Genomic DNA, 18,515 nt, shown 5'->3' with positions numbered 1-18,515 from the left:
ATGAATAACTGATTTATTTCGCCAGGCAACATAGCGGTGAAGGAAACGTCTTCCTTCTCAGGATAATAAAATACAAACCTATTTTGAGGTTGTTTCGAACAAATGATTTAGGCCTCCGCTTCTTGGTTTGACCATGAGCCATTTGACGAGCACATGACCAAAAGCCTAAACGCTGGAGAGTTTCCGTAATGCACCGCTGGGCAGGAGAAACGCAGAGCATAACAAGAAGCTTTGCATCACCGCCTGAAGTTAACAAAAAAATGGACTTGTTGTTGGTAACTGACAAGAATGGTTTGTCACTAGACTTAGCATACTTCCGTAATTTAAATGTAAGTGCGTTGTATATAGTGGGATTGCACTCAGCTATACTCAGCCTCTTTTTTTGTTTACAGGAACTCAAATAATTAGATCAAAGAAAGTCATATCAAAGCAATCTAGCATAATCCTTAATAACGACGTCATACTCGAAGTGCTCCCAATGAAATGAAATGAAATGAAATGAAATAGTGCTTTAGTAAAGCACCAGTTTGGCAGTTTTCCGGGGCCGGTAAGAATGATAAATTCCATCCAAAGATTATGATTCAAAAGTTCCGTACGAGTTGCTTAGCTCCCCTGATTAACATACAGTAACACTGGAAAGAAGTGCTTAGTAGCGTTCATTTAAATGGTTTTTATAGCGAAGATATAGTTTCGTTAAGTGTGAAATTTTACAGGCGTTTGTATGAAACAGGGAAAGTGTTGCCCGATTTTATAAACAGCTGCAAATTAAGATTCCTGAATTCAAGGAACTACATCATCACTATTTGAAAAGTCAAGACCCTCAAACTTAGCTCTTCTACTAATTTCAAGGTGCTCTTTCAGGCAGTGCCAATGTGTTTGTTACCTGGCTTACATAATTTTTTTTAACTTAGTCTGATAAAGGACTAAAAGACGTATAAGATACTCGATCCGTGAGGTTGTCGACAGGCACGTGTTGAAAACCTAACAATACGAAAAATTAGCATGCACCCATAAGTAGATACATAGAGGAACAGCTTTAATCTCCTTGGAAATCTATAGTCTTCCAGTTTACACCCTATGGAGAGCTTTATTCATACTAAAGTCGATGTGCATATTAGATTTAAGCGGCAAAGGCTTCACACTTTCAGAAAGGGGAAACATTCCGTTGGGGAATACGCGCGGCAATTCAGTAACAATGGCTGAAAATTGGCTCGTAAATAGATACTACAAGAATTGCTTCATATGTGTGGTGGTGTTTCCGTGTCTTGGCTTGTGGATTATTTCAAACCATAAACAGGCTCCACAAGGTAATGTATGTTTTTACGAAAATAGCTACGATCACAAGCTATGTCTTTGTTACCTTATTTTAAATCGCGACATTTCGGAAACAATGTTTATGTCGGGACTAAAAAAATTCTCCACAATTGAGAGGTGACAATGAAGAAGTGTCGACCAATTTATTATTACCTTCCAATTATTGTCATTATTAGTCAGCATCATCAAATTTGGCCTGGGTTTCAAAAGCATTTAATTTTCCGTTAACTCAGTGTCACACGACTTGTACGTGAGTTTTCCCTCATTGCTGCAACTAGATTAACTTCCCAGTGGAAAATAAATAGATTTGACCGCGACTTTCAACTGAGGATGTGTCGAGTAAAACTTTTAATTGCTAATTCGAGAATCAAAACTATGACGCCCTCATGCAACGCTAAGGACAATAGGAACTTTACGCAACCACAACGATCGGGAAAATAGGATTTAGAACGTGTTATCCACATTATCAGACTGGAGCCACTGTGTGTTCAGATAAACAGTAATTTTCTCGTAACATAATGAGTAGGGATGGGCCGGGTTCAAGCTCAGAATGAAAAAGAACAATTCACCGCGTGTCCATATTCTTCTTGTTTTCTTGCCGAGAGGACATTGTTTTGGTTATCCAATCTTTTGTGTGTGTGTTGTTTTTTTTTACTACTTTCTCCTTGCTCTTCTCCATGCCTTTTGCGTAAAGTTCATACTAGGTAGAAAGAAGCCCTAAACTATTTCCGAAATTTCTCTGTTGACCATGTTGATCCCGGACTCGCGCAGAAGTCTCAAAGCTCTGATTCAAATGAGTCATAATGGCCGCGTTTTGAGACTGTGTGAGGACGGTGAGTAATCCTTGTGCTGTTACTAAAGAATAGCATTTTTTGTTTTCTTTGCAGAAGGCTTGTTTCTGTCTTCGTATAGACCACAAATGCTGGAAAGACAGCAGTTGCTAGGAGAGCAGTGTTCAATGAAGCTAGCCAATCCTTCCTTCATTGAAGAGGCCGACTTCACGCGCTTTATTGTAATAGACAAGTTAAAATTTGTCTTTTGTTTCATTCCTAAAGTCTCTTGCACAACTTGGAAACGTACCCTTTACACTGCGAAGAATCCAGGAAAAGTACTTGAGTCTAACCCTCACAACAAACGTCTTTTCAAGTGGCTCAAAGACTACAGTCCTGATGAGAGAAAAGAAATTCTAGACACTTTTTATAAAGCCATGTTTGTTCGTGAACCTTTTGAGAGATTGGCGGCGGCTTATAGGGACCAGCAAAAATATTTTTATTTTAGAAAAATGTTTCATCCAGATATAAAGAACGTCAAAGAATTTAAAAAAGATGCCTCAAAAATCACGTTCGCGAAGTTCGTAAGTGATGATCTTTGCGAAACAACAAAACAACATTGGAAACTAACCAACACTGGCGTTCCTACGAACAGATTTGTCCGTGTGAAGTGAAGTACGATTTTATTGGACACTTTGAGAATTTGGCTGAAGAAGCACCGCAGCTTTTGAGGATAATCGGTGTGGATGATAACGTCACCTTTCCAGATTACCATCCATCGAAATCACAACCGTACATGATGGAATATTATTCTCAGATCACGAAGGACGAAATATCTAGACTGGGTAAAATTTTTGAGTTAAATTTCAAGCTGTTTGGATACGATTTTCCTGGTCCTTTGAAAGATCTCTTGAAAAACAAGACCCTTGCAGAGGAAGTGGTTCGAAAACAGTTGGAATGAACTTGTATATAAGGCACACTACTACCAAATTGTGGGCGGTTTTTTCTAAGTCGAAACGGTTGGGAAAAAATTAACGAAGGAAAAAAGCGTAGAAAATTAACAATCCCCCCCCCCCCCCCCCCTTCCTGGGTCTCCGAGAACGACGAAAGACTAATTCACCATTTGGTCAAACAAATAGAGCAAACAAAATTAAAAGACTGATTTATTTCGTTAGAGAACATAGCGGTGAAGGAAACGTCTTCCTTTTTTAGGGTAATAAAATACAAACCTATGTAAGGTTGTTTGGAACAAATGAGGTAGGCCTCCTCTTCTTGGTTTGACCCCGAGCACGTGACCCAAAGCCTAAACACTGGAGAGTTTCCGTGATGAAACACTGGGCAGGAGAAACGCAGAGCATAACAAGAAGCTTTGCATCACCGCCTGAAGTTAAAAGAAAATGGACTTGTTGTTGGTAACTGATAAGAATGGTTTGTCGCTAGAGTTAGCATACTGCTGTAATTGAAATGTAAGTGCGTTATATATAGTGGAATTGTACTCAGCTATGCTAAGCCTCTTCGTTTTTTTTTTTTTTTTTTTTTTTACAGGAGCTCAAATAATTAGATCAAAGAAAGTCATATCAAATCAATCAAGGATAATCCTTGATGACGACGCCATTTTTCAAGAAATTGTTAACATTTTATCAGTGAAGACGTTAGCTGACGTTGGTACTTTACAGTTGCTCCAGGTCCTGTTACCTTGGAAAGGTAGAGGGGGGGGGGGGGGAGTGGAGGTGGACTTTGATAGACACCTTCAGGCATAAATACGAGCATAAAAACTGCGTACAATCGAGTATAATTTGATTGCACTCTTCTCGATCCCAGAGCCGCTCGGCTTTGACTACGTCATACGCCAAGAGCTCCCGCCATCAGTCATGCGCAAAAGGGAAGAGCTCTGGAGTCGAGAATGGATGGCACATAGTCCGTTTTGGAATATGCTTGCAACTGCAACAACTGCTACGCAGGCAAGTTTTGAAAATAACTGCAACAAGGCCACTACTCAAAATTGGAGGATAACATATCACTGAGCAAGGCAACCTATCAATTTGTGTATATTGGACTGTGCCAGAGAATGAAGCGAATAAAGCTTTGACTCAGATGTGAAACACTGATTGCCAGGGTAATTTAAATTTATTGCGTGGAATCCAAATAGCGTATTTGAGGCTATGTTATTTTCCTTCCCATCGAGAACTCTAAAGAAACACGAAACCCGAGCGAAACCTCGTATCCTGTATGAATTTTCAAGATTCTTACTCCATGTCCCAGCACCAACGAGTGTTTCATGATGGTTGCACTATCCGTGCCGAGTGAGTGTTTCTCTGATTCACCTCCCACCAAGTTTTTTTTTAACAGACAAAGAAAGTCATTAAAAGAAGTACAAGATGAGAGCTTTCTTATGTAAATGATGGAACCAAAATACTTCAAGGAACTACATCATCACTATTTAAAAAAACCAAAACCTCAAACTTAACCCTCCTACTAATTTCAAGGTGCTCTATCGGGCAGTGCCAATGGTTTTTGTTAACTGGCTTATATAAAAATTTGTAACTTACTGTGAAAAAGGGCTAAAAGACGTATAAGATTCTCGTTCTGTGAGGCTATTGACAGGCACGTGTTGAAAACCTAATAATACGAACAAATTAGCATACACCCATAAGAAGATAGAAAGAGGAACAGCTTAAATCTCCTTGGAAACCTATAGTCTTCCAGTTTGCACTTTATGGAGAGCTTTATTCATTGTAAATCCGATGTACATATTAGATTTAAGCGACAAAGGCTTCACACTTTCAGAAAGGGGAAACATTCCGTTTTGGAATCCGCGCAATTGAGTTGCAATGGCTGAACATTGGCTCGTAAATAGGTACTCAGTGAGGTACTACAAGAATTGCTTCATATGTGTGGTGGTGTTTGCGTGTCTTGGCTTGTGGATTATTTCAAACCATAAACAGGCTTCACAAGGTAATGTGGTTATTATATTATAACCAACTGCATGTTTGTACGACAATAGCTTGGACAACAAACTATGTCTTTGTTACCTTATTTTAAATCACGAAATTTCGGAAACAATGTTAAGTCAGGACCAATAAAATTCTCCACGATTAAGAGGTGTCAACGAAGGGGTTTCGACCGATTTATTATTACGTTCTTATTATTAGCATTATGAGTCAGGACCATCAAATTTGGCTTGGTTTTAAAAGTATTTCCTGTCCCGTTAACTTGAGTTTTCCCTCATCGCTGCGACTAGATTAACTTCCCGGTGGTAAATAAATAGATTTGATCGCGACTTTCAACTGAGGATGTTACGAGTAAAACTTTCAATTGCTAATTCTGGAATGAAAATTATGACGCCCTCATGCAATGCTAAGGACAATAGGCACTTTACACAACCACAACGATCGGGAAAATAGCATTTAGAACGTGTTATCCACATTATCTGACCGGAGCCACTGTGTGTTCAAATAAACAGTAATTTTCGCGTAACATAACGAGTAGGGATGGGGTTCAAGCTCAGAATGAAAAAGACCAATTCACCGCGTGTCTATATTCTTCTTGTTGTCTTGCCGAGTGGATATTGTTTTGGTTATTTAAACTTCTCTTTTTTTTTTACTACTTTCTCTTCTCTCTTCTTTATGGCTTTTGAGTAAAGTTCATACTAAGTAGGAAGAAGCCCTAAACTATTTCCGAAATTTCTCTGTCGACGATGTTGATCCACGGGACTCGCGCGGAAGTCTGGAAGCTCTGATTCAAACGAGTCATAATGGCCGCGTTTTGAGACTGTGTGAGGACGGTAATGGATCCTTGTGCTGTTACTGAAGGATAGTATTTTTTGTATTCTTTGCAGAAGGCGTGTTTCAGTCTTCGCTTAGACCACAAATGCTGGAAAGACAGCAGTTGCTAAGAGAGCAGTGTTTAAAGAAGCCAGCCAATCCTTCCTTCATCAAAGAGGCCGACTTCACGCGCTTTATTGTAATAGAGAAGTTAAAATTTGTCTTTTGTTTCATCCCCAAAGTCTCTTGCACAACTTGGAAACGTACCCTTTACACTGCGAAGAATCCGGGAAAAGTACTTGAGTCTAACCCTCACAACAAACGTCTTTTCAAGTGGCTCAAAGACTACAGTGCTGATGAGAGAAAAGAAATTCTAGACACTTATTATAAAGCCATGTTTGTCCGTGAACCTTTTGAGAGATTGGCGGCGACTTATAAGGACCAGCAAAAATATGTTTATTTCAGAAAAATGTTTCGTCCAGAAATAAAGAACGTCGAAGAATCAAAAAAAGGCACGTCGAAAATCACGTTCGCGAAGTTCGTAAGAGATGATCTTTTGCGAAACAACAAAACAACACTGGAAACTAACCAACACTGGCGTTCCTACGAACAGATTTGTCCCTGTGAAGTGAAGTACGATTTTATTGGACACTTTGAGAATTTGGCTGAGGAAGCACCGCAGCTTTTGAGGATAATCGGTGTGGATGATTACGTCACCTTTCCAGATTACCATCCATCGAAATCACAACCGTACATGTTGGAATATTATTCTCAGCTTACGAAGGACGAAATATCTAGACTGGGTAAAATCTTTGAGTTAGATTTCAAGCTGTTTGGATACGATTTTCCTGGTCCTTTGAAAGATCTCTTGCAGAACAAGACCCTTGCACAGGAAGTGGTTCAAAAACAGTTGGGATAAACCTATTATATATGCAAGCCACGCTAATAGCAAATTGTGGGCGTTTTTTTCTAAATTATAAATGAATTATAATAACATTTTCCTATTCTTTTCGTTTTTTTTTTTATGATGAAAATTCGATTTCGTGATAGACTGTGTGCAGTCTCTGTCTTGCTCGAAAATCCGCGGGGAAATTACTGAGACTGGTCGAAGTCCAATCTCCTGAAGAAAAAAGGAAATCACTAACAAATGAGCAAAACAAAAACAAAACAAAATTAAACTAAACAACAAAAACTGCAAAGTTTATAAAAAGTCCCTTTTTTAGAAGATAGTGAAACGTAAGGCTTAAGGACGGTGCTTACTAATACCGAAGTATTTTGGCGCGATTTATGACTCTACGGGAAAAGCAGACCTTAGCAAGGACCATTGGAATCCAAACAGAAAATTGGGGGTAGCCATGCATTTTTCGGAGATAATTAAGCTACAATTATTCTAAAAAGCCGTAAAATACAAAGCAATGTATGGCGGTTAATTGTTTTTCCAAATTGAAGCTGAAAAATGCGTGGTTACCCCCAATTTTCATTTTGGATACCAAGAGCACTTGCTCTGTTCTACTTTCTCCGCATAGTTTTAAACCGCGCAAAAATATCCCTGTATTTGTAAGCACCACCCATAGGAAACCCAAATATCTCTAGATGCGCAGAACGTATGCGCAGTAACAAAAGTAGGCACCCTTCTTAACACGCATACCAAAAATGCCAATGGAAAGTGCAAACGAACGCGCATGTCTTAAATGCAGGCGAGTGAGAAGTGTTTTTGGGTATAAAAGGGGATGGGTTCAAAACGTTTAAAACAATTGAAACAAATCAATAGGACTTGACCGCTGGACAAATATCTTGATTTTATTTACCATGATTAAACACCGTCTTATTTTTCGGTGGATAATATATTAACTAAGTTTTATACAACTAATATCTACATAAAAAATAACATTGAAAACTATATATCTTAACAAAAGAGTAGTGAATATTTATGTTTTGGATGAATGTCGCTTTCATTAATCTGAGGAAAAAGTCTGCCTTAATCATATTCTCTCGTCAAATACACGAGTGCACTTAAACGTTGAGTGTGTTCGTGGTAAAATCTAATCTTATCAATCATTTCGTCATGAAAATTTATTTTCTTTCCCTCCTGCCTAAAACTCAAGAAAGTCTGAACTGTATAACGTCTTTGTATGGAAAATTGATTTCACGTATAACCTCCATGAAATAGAGCACCGTATATGTTGTTTGATAAAACACTGACTGTCTGACTGCAATTTTCGTAGTGTAGAGATTAGTCTTAGGTGTTACTACGGACATGAAGAGTTTGCCTACCACAATAATCTTTCCCTAACAAAACCTACTCTGTGAAGAGCCGGAGATTAAAACTGCTAGCGTTCTAGTGCTGTTTTACTTTGGGTTTGCATAATAGTAATTAATTCGGTTACGCTAATTAAAAATAGCGGATTGGATGACTGTATGAAACTCCTTCAATGTCGGTGGCAAGCCAGCCTAGTGCCTGAGCGTTTCTTGTGGTGACGTCAGCGAGTAACGTCACGTTGAACGAGTCTCCGTACCACGCTTTTCTCGGATACCGAGGCATGGAAGAAGGCCTGGGTACTAGCTTGGTTTAAACGAAACTCAGGATACCCTGACGAGTTTTCTACCGCGATGAATCAGCAAATGTGCAATCCAAACAATTCACCGGTCCATTCAACGCATTTTGATGTTTGACTAAGTCAGTCAACGCTGGACTAATCATTTTACAAAATACTGGCTAATTAATCAAAGTTAAAGTTCGACTTCCGACGTCCTCCACCGCGGAGATCCAAGATCCTTGGCGACAGATTATTCCCATTGCCCCTTAAAGATTGTCCAACCTGACCGAGGTCTGAAAAAGTAAAAGTCGTTAGTTATTGGATTACACGATTTTGTTTGAAACAAGAAAAAGTAAACGATGAAAAGAACAGTCTTAAAAGGGATAAACATCAAGTAAACGTTATTTTGTATTCATACCGTATTAAAACTACTCTAAATTCCCGACTCTTTGCTATCTTCAAGTCAAAACGGTTGGAAAAAAAATTAACGAAGAAAAATAGCGAGGAAAAGTAAGAATCCCCCCTCCCCCCCACTCCCCGTTTCGACTTTTTCCTCTTCCCCGCTATCTACCTCTGAGTCTCCGAGAAAGAGGTAAGACTAAGTTGCCATTTGGTCAAACAAATAGAGCAAACGGAATGGAATAACTGAATAATTAGTTCGCTAGGGAACATAGCGGTGAATGAAACGTCTTCCTTCTCAGGGTAATAAAATACAAACCTATTGTGAGGTTGTTTGGAACAAATGAGGTAGGCCTCCGCTTCTTTGTTTGACCACGAGCCACCTGACGAGCACGTGACCCAAAGCCTAAACACTGGAGAGTTTCCGTGATGAACCGCTGGGCAGGAGAAACGCAGAGCATAACAAGAAGCTTTGCATCACCGCCTGAAGTTAATAAAAAAATGGACTTGTTGTTGGTAACTGATAAGAATGGTTTGTCACTAGAGTTAGCATACTTCCGTAATTTAAATGTGTACTCAGCTACACCAAGCCTTTTTTACAGGTACTTCTCATACTCATTAATAATTTGTCAAGAAAAAACAAAGAAAATCACTACTGTGACCGTGGTTTGCATATGTGTTCCTACTTACCATAAAAATTGCTATCTTTTGCCTTTAATTTCTCCAAGAGTTATTGATCATTTGAGAAGCCATCAGATATCCAAATACCTCGAAGTCGGCCTCGCCTCGTTCTCTCAACCTACTTCTCAATGTTTGGATATCTGATGAAACACACCTTCTGGTGTTTGATATATTACTACAATAATTAGATCAAAGAAAGTCAAATCAAATCAATCAAGGATAATACTTAATTACGACCGTCACGCCATTTTACAACAAAAAATGTTAACATTTTATCAGTGAAGACATTGGTATTTTAGACTTGCTTCCAGGTCCTGGCTTCCTTGGAAAGCGGAGCGGGGAGGGGGGAAGACACCTTCAGTCATAAATACGAACATAACAGCTACGAAGAATCGTGCATAATTTGACCGAACATAGTTCCTTTTGGAATTTGTCTGCGTCGCGTTTCAGTAAACAACTACTTCGCAAGCGATTTTCCAAAATGACTGCAACAAGGAGACTAACAAAAATTGAAAGATAACATATCATCCTTAAAACACTGAACATGCCAAAACCTACCAATCGTGTCCGACAACATGTGAGTGAGTCTGGTGTTACGATAAGGTATGTGCGAACGCTGTTCTGATAATGCTCCCAATACATCAGCCAGGGCGCTCAGACTGAAAACAGACAACGAAGAATGGAGCATAATACAAATGAGATACAGAAAGGTACAACACAAACGAAAGGCAAACAAACAAGTACAAATAAAAAAATAAAACAACAACAACAACAATAACAACAACAACAACAACATAGTCTGAAATGTCAGCCGTCTCCTACCCCTAACCCACAGCGTTAGGGGAGGAGGCGGCTGACATTTCAGACTAACAACAACAACGAAAAAAAAAATAAAAAAGCAAAACTAGAACATATATTACCTGAAAGTAGAAATGCGTTAAAATACAGTTCCTTGGTCTTTTAAATCGTTTTTCTAGTAAGATGGGGTGGAGGTGGGGGGAGATTTTTCTTTAAAACTCCAATCTATTTATTAGAAAATACCTCATAAGAATTTAACTGAAATCCTAGGTCGACCTTTCCCGGCGGTTGACGTTAACATGCATCATCTCAATTCAAAATATACCCAGACATAACGAACACAATTCCGGGATTCGAGAAGGTTGCCTTGAGCGAAGTTACAACCACAAGAGAAAAAGTGTTACCTTTTGTTAATATGTGAAGTTTCTCTTAACGCCGCGCCAGTAACCCCAGACATTCCTTGGACGCAAACAGAACATGAGTACTGAGTAACTACATTTTTTAGGTTGGATTTGACTGAGAGAGGATGGGCGACGAAAATTGGTTTCAACGCGGGTGATGGATCATTTTTAAAACAAAGGACTGATTTCTCGCTTGTCATAGATTCAATCGTCACTGATCACAGAAGAAGACTCCATTAAAAGAAAAAGTGTAACCCCGGTATTTTTTCCTGGGGTGGGAAGGGGTGTCGGTCAATCGAAACAAAAAAGGTATTCCCATGGAAAGGGGGGAGGGGGGGGGGGGAGAATAACTTCATCTAGGATGGTTAAAATACCCCCAGCTTCCCTTCCCCTACAGAACCCTGTTATGTTTAAATGCATGCAGGTAACCTTTTAAGGGAATCTTTGTCGTACCAAATAAAAAATAATAAAAAAGGGTCAACGCGCTTTTCAGTTGAACCGTCGAACTGTCCTTGAATGATCTCACCTCTCATTACCAAGAACAACGGTGAATGCGAGGGGGTTGTATAAGATCACGTCACCTGGACACAAAACCCAATACTACCTACGTGCAGTGGTGAGGAATCTCTAATATCCTACGCTACCAATTTACTTTATACGGTGTACGAAGCAGCCTGCAAGCAAGCTCTTGGGGAAGGAGGAGGAGGGGCGGAGCTTGTTCGCCAGCTATGTACAAGACAAAGGCAACGACTTAACCTCGTTCTTACCGACACATTCACTTCCGGCTAAATCGACAAGCTGTAGTTTCGTTTTCACACTCTGTTTGCCATTGGTAGAGGAACCATTGGTCCGGGTCGGTGAAGGAGACCTGGACCGAGCAGCGGCAGTACCGGGCGCTGGAGACCTGGAGAGAGACGTTGAAGGCATCTTAACACACAGGATGTTACAACACTGATACATGGGAGCAAAGAGACAAATTTTCATACATCTCCGTCAAGTGATTCTGACTTCCTTTCTTTCGACCAGAGGTCGGTACTTCTCCTTTTCGTTTAATTGTTTGATTTTGCTCCCCGCGAAAAAAATTGCCCGAGCTCGACTTGTCGACAAGTCATCTTGTTAATAAAAGCTCCGCACATAGCATTTGTTAGAAACAAAAAACGGCATTTGGTAAAGAGCGTATTTTCTGAAATTGTGATAACGAACCAACTAAAGATTAAAAAAGGCTTCTTAAAGAGCTAAAGACAGAAGGGTTAAACGCACAATGAACCGCCTTTACCTTGAACGCCTTGCGGTCGCTGCTTTACTCTTAGGCGCGGGAGACTGGGATCTACTGTTGTGCCCAGCAGAAGGCGTTGGTAGCGTTCGCCGTGATCTGGTTGGAGTGCCTGGAGGCGAGGGTGCGGCATCACTTGACGTACTTTGTTTTGAATTATTAGTGATAGTGTAAATCGTTAACTGCACAATCAGATGCGAGCGACTCGAGTGCGCATGCACCATTGTGGCGTCTTCGTGACGTCGTGTCATGCCGTAGTAGACGAGCGCCATGACCTCTTGTACCGTGGTTACAGCTCTGTATAAATTGAGTTACACAAAAAGTCAGAATTTTAAAATAAGCACGGCTTTAGGTGCACTTAACTTATCCTTCGAAATCACGCGGAATGTCGCCTGATACTCCGCCTGATAGCAGGATAATTGTCTTATTATTCAACACAGTGATAATAAAGCAAAGTTTTAATGCAGAAAAAAACTAAACTGGAAACGACGATTATTTTGTCATTTAGGTATATCGCAGGATATCTGTTGACTACGGACGACGATACGTGAACTAGGGACATGCACACGATCGATTATCCGCGCATGCAATCCTAACTTGTGATGAAGTGAAACAGAAAGCGATGATAAAGGACATTCGAAGTCCGAAAAGGAATTTTGCCTGTTGATCGCCTTTAATTTGGCTCAAGGAAACTTTCCCGCTCTGAAGAAGAGAAAAGGCTTTTCGCGCACAGAAAAACCCATGCCATTGCCAATCTCGTTTCTCAGTGCCCGCGCGCGTTTTAGGCTGACCAAAAGGAACGCAGTCTCTGGGATCGCTTGTCCCGCAAGTCAGGGAAATTGTGTTACTCATAAGTGTTTCAGCACCTGTGGCATTCACATGACTGTTTGTGGATATGATTATCTCAGAAATACCTTGTCACGAGAGATGGGATCTCAGTAGCTCCCTCGCTACTGGTGACGATATCCAGCTGTGGAGTGAAAGAAATGGGAAACAGTTTTGAGGAACTTACGCTTCTTTACGTCCATTTGGATGAAGTCACACTCCTTAATCTGCTAAAGAGGTTTACTGAATTTGATTTTAAGGACCCGGGGAGGACAATTTTTTTACGCCCCCTTGGAGATGGCGAATACTTACTATGACAGACCGGTAACTAAAAACCAAAATAACACTCCGGTTAGCCTAAATAGCTCTTCGGTTAGCCTAACTAGTACTACCGTTAGCCTGAAGAGCTCTCCGGTTAGCTTAATTTAGCTTAGGTAGCTTGCGGTTAGCCATTATATTTGGGGTTAGGATATCTAGCCAAAAAAAAAAAAAAAATTAAAAAAAAAAAAAATAGGGAATCTGGTAGCCAGTCGTTGGCCTAGTGGCAAGGTTCCCGTTTGGGAATCCGATAGCACGGGCTCGACTCTTCTTGGTGTCATCTTTTTCTAACTTAAAATTGTAGAAAAGAAGTAGTATGATTTATAGTATCCGGCCGCCATCTTCAAGTGCGCGTAACAAAAAATTCCCCGGAGAGGGGGTCGGGGTATTTCATATCGTGGGATATACGTGGAGGCTCCCCCTGAAATGAGTGTCTATTTCATAAATAAGTGAAATAACTGCAAGGCTGATCTGACTGCGGAGGAAACTTAACACAACAGCGATATGATAGAGACCAAACCGAGAATGAAAAATGCACGTGGTAATGACTCCGGATGGGTCCAAATTCAGATGTTTGCCAATGTCATAGCGCGTGACTATGAACAATGAACGAAGAATCTGAAATATCATGAAAAACGCTGTCGTGATAAGCTAAGTGAGGCTAGACAAAACTATCCTTTACCGAACACGTGGACAAAACCATGTTAAAAATGCACGGCATATCAGATATGAAAAGATCTACGTATATATTTCATTCTCGTAGTACGCAAGCTCGTAAAAAGTTAAACATGTTAATATCCTGGATCCTGAAGGGTGGCAAAATTGACCGTCAACCAAATGTTAGCACTTTAATCCAAGCATAACCAAGGGTAGCAGAAGCTGGAGTATTAATTAACAGTTCTGCCGTACAACAACGAATGACCGTCTTTGGCTAATCTGTAAGATGCGTGAAAGGGGTGCAATTTCTTGTGCTATTAATATGTGAATGGGTTGCATGCAATCGTTATGGTGAGCAGGGATGGCGCAGTGGCTAGAACACTTGCCACCTACCGATGTGGCTCGGTTTCGACTCCCGGACTCGGCGTCATATGAAGCGGGTTGAGTTTGTTGTTGGTTCTCGTCCTGATTTGGTGGATGTCCCCAATTAGTGCTCTGCGCTAATTACATTGACATTAATAAAGCGATGTAAAGCAGAAGGGTTCATTTACTGAGTCTGATATCACAATTATCAACCTTCAATCCCTTCTGGTTGTTTTCTGCCGGATAGCTAACACTCGCGAAAAGTACTGACCCTTGAGGCATTCTTTCCAGCAAGCAGGTCCCGAACTTCATTATTGTAAATCTCGCATACAGACATTTCCAGAGAGTAACTTTCCTCGGCATTCTCCCGCTCGGTAATAAGCCTGGAAAAAAATCAACAGGGAAACAAGTTTTGCATAACACTTAGGATTGGGACAACGTTGCAATGTGTTTTTAAAATCATGAATCTGCGTGACAGCAATGCACATCTAACACAAGCAAATTAGGCTCAGTTTATTAAATCTCTAGGAAAACACTCCAAATGTTTTTTTTTTTTTTTAAGATACGCATAAGTACAGGCGGGGACACCGTAACAGCAAACACCAATTACTGCAGGCCCAGAACAAAGAACACTAAAATGAAAGGAAAACTACAATTGTCTAAAAACAACAAGTAATGTTCCCCCCTAAATTATGGTCCTCGTAACAGGTCAAGCATATTGATTTAAACGAGCGAGGATAATCAGGGTTGTAAGAAGCAACGCCTGCTTATAGTAACGGTAAAGGATAACTTTAAAAGAACGAAAAAAAAAAAAAAAAAAAAAACAAGCAACAGATAGTCTAAGATCTGCGGCTAGAGCATTCTATATTCTACTAGTCCTATTAAAGAACGATCTTTGAACAGAAAGGATGTCTTATTACATTTTCTGATTGAAAATAAAGTTATATCCGGAGTTATTAGTGGATCTGGTGCTCAGGTAAGGTCAGGTCCGCAAGTTAAACAAAAATAACGCCTGCTCGCAAGTTAAACGAGTCTTAATTTAAACAGTCCCAGTACTAATTATGACAATTCCCGAGATAATCGTTGCCCGACAACGCCTTCTAGTTTTCTAGTCGTAAACATACAGGTCTATAGACCTTTCTCATAAATGGCAGCCGATAAATTATTATTTTATTTTAATTAATAAAAATTAGCCTTACTAGCCTCGCTAGATGTGCAAAATTCAATAGGACTTTTACTCTAAAAGAGGTTAGTAGGGCTAATTAACATATATTGAAAAGAATAATATATCGGCCGCCATTAATGAAGAAGGAGGCGCGGTGGTGTAGTGGTTAGCGCGTCGGACTTTCGATCAGACGGTCGGAGGATCTGAGGGTCGTTGGTTCGAGGCCTGGTTGGTCTCTTCATTGCTGTGTTGTTTCCTTAGACAAGAAACTTTGCTCCACATTGTCTCTCTTTGTCCAGGTGTATAAATGAGTACCGGCGACATACTGCTGGGGGTAACCCTGCGATGGACAAGCATCCCATCCAGGGGGGAGTAGCAATACTCCTAGTTGCTTCATGCTACAGAAACCGGGCTAAGCTCCGGCCGTGTGGGCCAGTTAGGCTCTTGTGCGACTTTACCTTTAACATTTATGAAGAAAGGTCTATAGAATATCGCCTAATTCTATTCCGTAAAAGCGCGCATGAATGTATCGCCGATTGAACTGCGCGCGTCAACCGGAACGCATTGTATTTACTTTGTTGTTAAACTTGGGGAACTAGTTGCTCTTTGAAAACAAGTTACCTGAACAGTTCCTTGGCTGATCTTGGGATGATCCCCTCGTCTTTATTCAGTGACTCGGAGTCTATCTCCATATCCAACTCGTGACTTCCAAGCATGGTGTGAGTCTTACCAGATCCCGTCTGTCCGTACGCCATGATACACACGTTATACCTGTTGATAAAATAATCAGAATTTCCAAGAATAATATGACTCCTCCACGGTTTAGTCAACTCTAGAAGATGAAGAATGAGTAAGACAGTACAAGGCGTTAAATTCACTTGTTTTAGAGGGTAAACATTCTCGACTATGAGTAGCCTCATTTTTCCCTCCTGATTCGTCTAGTGAGTCGTAAAATGAGTCCACGGACGAGAAACCCAAGCAGGTTAACTGTGACCCGCCTTCTACAATTTGCAGGCGAGCAGTGTAGAGTTGTTAGACTACAAGCAGTCTATTATTTCTCTAACATGTAACACACAAACCCAAGTAAAAATCACGGCGCCTGCCGCGAGGAGACACGACGCACGCGTGGGAGTAGTAACAATATCCACAGTTACTTCCTTCTCCAGAAATTGGAGCTTACAGCGCCCGCCTTGATGATCAATCTGCATCGGTTTTAAATCCATTGTCTTGGTCATTGGCTTTACCTGAGGTATATAAATCTTACCGACCTCAAAACTACAACAGATTTACTGACATAATAAGTAACTTGGCAGTCCGCCACACGGGGATAGCCGATGACTTGCTAGCCATTTACCCAACACTGAACTCACCCATCTAAGAGAGAAGTCAAAAGAGGCGCCACATCGTCAAACAGCGACTGTTGATCAGTGTCAGGGCCATAGACTCTCTCAAATTCAAACTCTTTCTTTTGCATCTGTCCTCCAACTGGCTTGGAAGGTTTGACCAGAATCTTCTCCTCATCCAAAAGTTCCACGACTTTTTCGGAAGGCGTACCTGCCATGCCAAGCGATTCCTCGTCTCCAGGCGCATCCAGGCGGCCTATGGATGGACGCAGTCGGCAGTGAACCCGGATGTTCCCGCGGATTTCCTACAAAGAAACAGGAGCACTAAATAAAAATAAATAAATAAATAAATAAATAAATAAATAAATAAATAAATAAATAAATAAATAAATAAATAAATAAATACAACATTAGATAAAGTTTCTCTTTTTCATCTTTTTCATGCAATGATGGCTTTGACCCTTTCAAAAGTATACCATAAAATATAAAAAATAATAAAAATACCGTAAGCAAAGATATCATGTAAACCATGCTGTTTTAAAAATTTTATGACCTTTTATCCGACAGTTTGCTCAGAGTGGCCTTTTGAATGACAATACAGTGATTATTAAAGTAAACGTTACTGTTTTTAAATAGTATAATTTTTTTTTCTAAAAAGGTTGGCTGAGTCGGCTATTCAGTGAAGAATACTGTTGCAGTAAGACATTTGCTCTTAATGGCAAATGGTTACCTTCCCTTGCGCCATTACTTATAAGAAGAAATCGGTGGAAGATGTAATCATGATTACAACAAAGTCGTTTTTTCTTACCCACGAGTACTGGGGCACTGACAGAGGTTTCTTTTTTTGATTTGCTTAACTCTGTTCAGCACGTAATCATTTACAAAAAATACTCTTCAATTATTAATTTAAAAAGCTTCGCGTTATTAGATACTAACCACAAGAGTGTTGTGTAGGGTCATTCTCCTTGACTTTTCTTTTATGTATCTCTGTCGGAATTCAACCATCTCCATTTCTGTCTTAAGGAGCTTGGATTGAAGCCCTAAAACACGTACAAGTCGTACATTACATCAAAGTCTGTACAGTACCAGACATATGTGTACAGTTAAACTTACAATGTAAATCCATACCTTCCCCATGAAAGGGATTCACTCAAAGAACGTTGCTACCCACTGAAAATCCAAATTAGCTTGAAGTTATTACTTTGAACCTCTACTCAATCTTTTTAGCCCCTCTCCTTCCTAATTGTCCCCCAATTCCCCCCCCCCCCCCCCTCCATCTTACACTTATGTCCAGAAATGCACCAAACCCTGATTTTGGGTACTTTATATAAGACAGACCTTTTTGTCGTTTTCATATGACTTCATGTTTGACAGAATTATTTGTTTTAGTGAGAATTTAGGGTAGGGGACACTTTGTGATGTCTATCCTACAGTTTATGCATCTCATTAGCGTGCATTTTTGGACAAATTACCTCCCATCTTAAATTTCCAATCCTTTCTGTGGGGGTTGGGGTTGGGGGAGGGATATGGATATTTTTTTCTGCAGCTACATAGTGGGGATGACAGTAATCAAAGAATTGAAAAAATATTGACAAAAGTTATGCACCTTCCATGTTGGACATTTTCATGGAGCCAAACTGATCGGTGAGTTTTGTTGTCTTGTCCATCTCTTGAGACAGCAGCTCAGGGAGGGCTTTCATCTTTTTCTTTAGATCATGCATCTCCAGCTTAAGTTCCTGAAACAATTTATTCAATATTACAACTATTGCAATGAAACCTAACTCTACAAAAAATTGATTTAGTACAGTTACACTGTCAAACCTATGGACCTACATCGTGATATATAACAACTGGGTTACTTCCAATTTTGTTGTGTGATCAGTTTGTACTAGCCTTTTCCAAGTGTT

General features: G+C 40.1%; 2 protein-coding genes and 1 pseudogene across 2 annotated transcripts in view; 2 read left to right on the top strand and 1 right to left on the bottom strand.

Annotated features, from left to right (window-relative positions):
- The first annotated feature begins 2,215 nt into the window (after positions 1-2,215).
- Positions 2,216-3,045, top strand: LOC146464165 (carbohydrate sulfotransferase 11-like; annotated as a pseudogene).
- A 1,797-nt stretch (positions 3,046-4,842) lies between these two features.
- Positions 4,843-7,154, top strand: LOC146464164 (carbohydrate sulfotransferase 11-like). The gene is made up of 2 exons (XM_085130120.1): positions 4,843-5,039; positions 5,923-7,154. The coding sequence occupies exons 1-2, from the start codon at positions 4,916-4,918 to the stop codon at positions 6,765-6,767; spliced, it is 969 nt and encodes a 322-aa protein (XP_084986246.1). The 5' UTR covers positions 4,843-4,915; the 3' UTR covers positions 6,768-7,154.
- A 476-nt stretch (positions 7,155-7,630) lies between these two features.
- LOC146464163 (kinesin-like protein KIF25) overlaps positions 7,631-18,515 on the bottom strand; it is a 14,271-nt gene continuing 3,386 nt past the window's right edge. The window contains exons 4-15 of the mRNA XM_085130091.1: positions 18,215-18,344; positions 17,545-17,648; positions 16,636-16,913; positions 15,887-16,036; positions 14,372-14,483; positions 12,852-12,907; positions 11,941-12,234; positions 11,432-11,568; positions 10,668-10,722; positions 10,024-10,124; positions 9,104-9,268; positions 7,631-8,678 (exon numbers count right to left, since the gene is read on the bottom strand). Of these exons, the coding sequence (XP_084986217.1) occupies positions 8,569-8,678; positions 9,104-9,268; positions 10,024-10,124; positions 10,668-10,722; positions 11,432-11,568; positions 11,941-12,234; positions 12,852-12,907; positions 14,372-14,483; positions 15,887-16,036; positions 16,636-16,913; positions 17,545-17,648; positions 18,215-18,344 (1,692 nt within the window). The 3' untranslated portion in view covers positions 7,631-8,568. The remainder of the gene's footprint in view (positions 8,679-9,103; positions 9,269-10,023; positions 10,125-10,667; positions 10,723-11,431; positions 11,569-11,940; positions 12,235-12,851; positions 12,908-14,371; positions 14,484-15,886; positions 16,037-16,635; positions 16,914-17,544; positions 17,649-18,214; positions 18,345-18,515) is intronic.

Source organism: Pavona decussata, unplaced genomic scaffold, assembly GCF_977016875.1.
Source record: "Pavona decussata unplaced genomic scaffold, jaPavDecu1.1 SCAFFOLD_168, whole genome shotgun sequence".
Classification (NCBI taxonomy): Eukaryota; Metazoa; Cnidaria; class Anthozoa; order Scleractinia; family Agariciidae; genus Pavona; species Pavona decussata.
Note: the sequence above shows the minus strand (reverse complement) of the source record. Positions and strands in the feature narration are given on the sequence as shown.

Coding starts and splice junctions, on each gene's coding strand:
- LOC146464164 (XM_085130120.1), top strand. CDS start 4,916: ATGGCTGAACATTGGCTCGTAAATAGGTACTCAGTGAGGTACTACAAG. Junction 5,040..5,922: donor CCATAAACAGGCTTCACAAG/GTAATGTGGTTA, acceptor TATTCTTTGCAG/AAGGCGTGTTTCAGTCTTCG.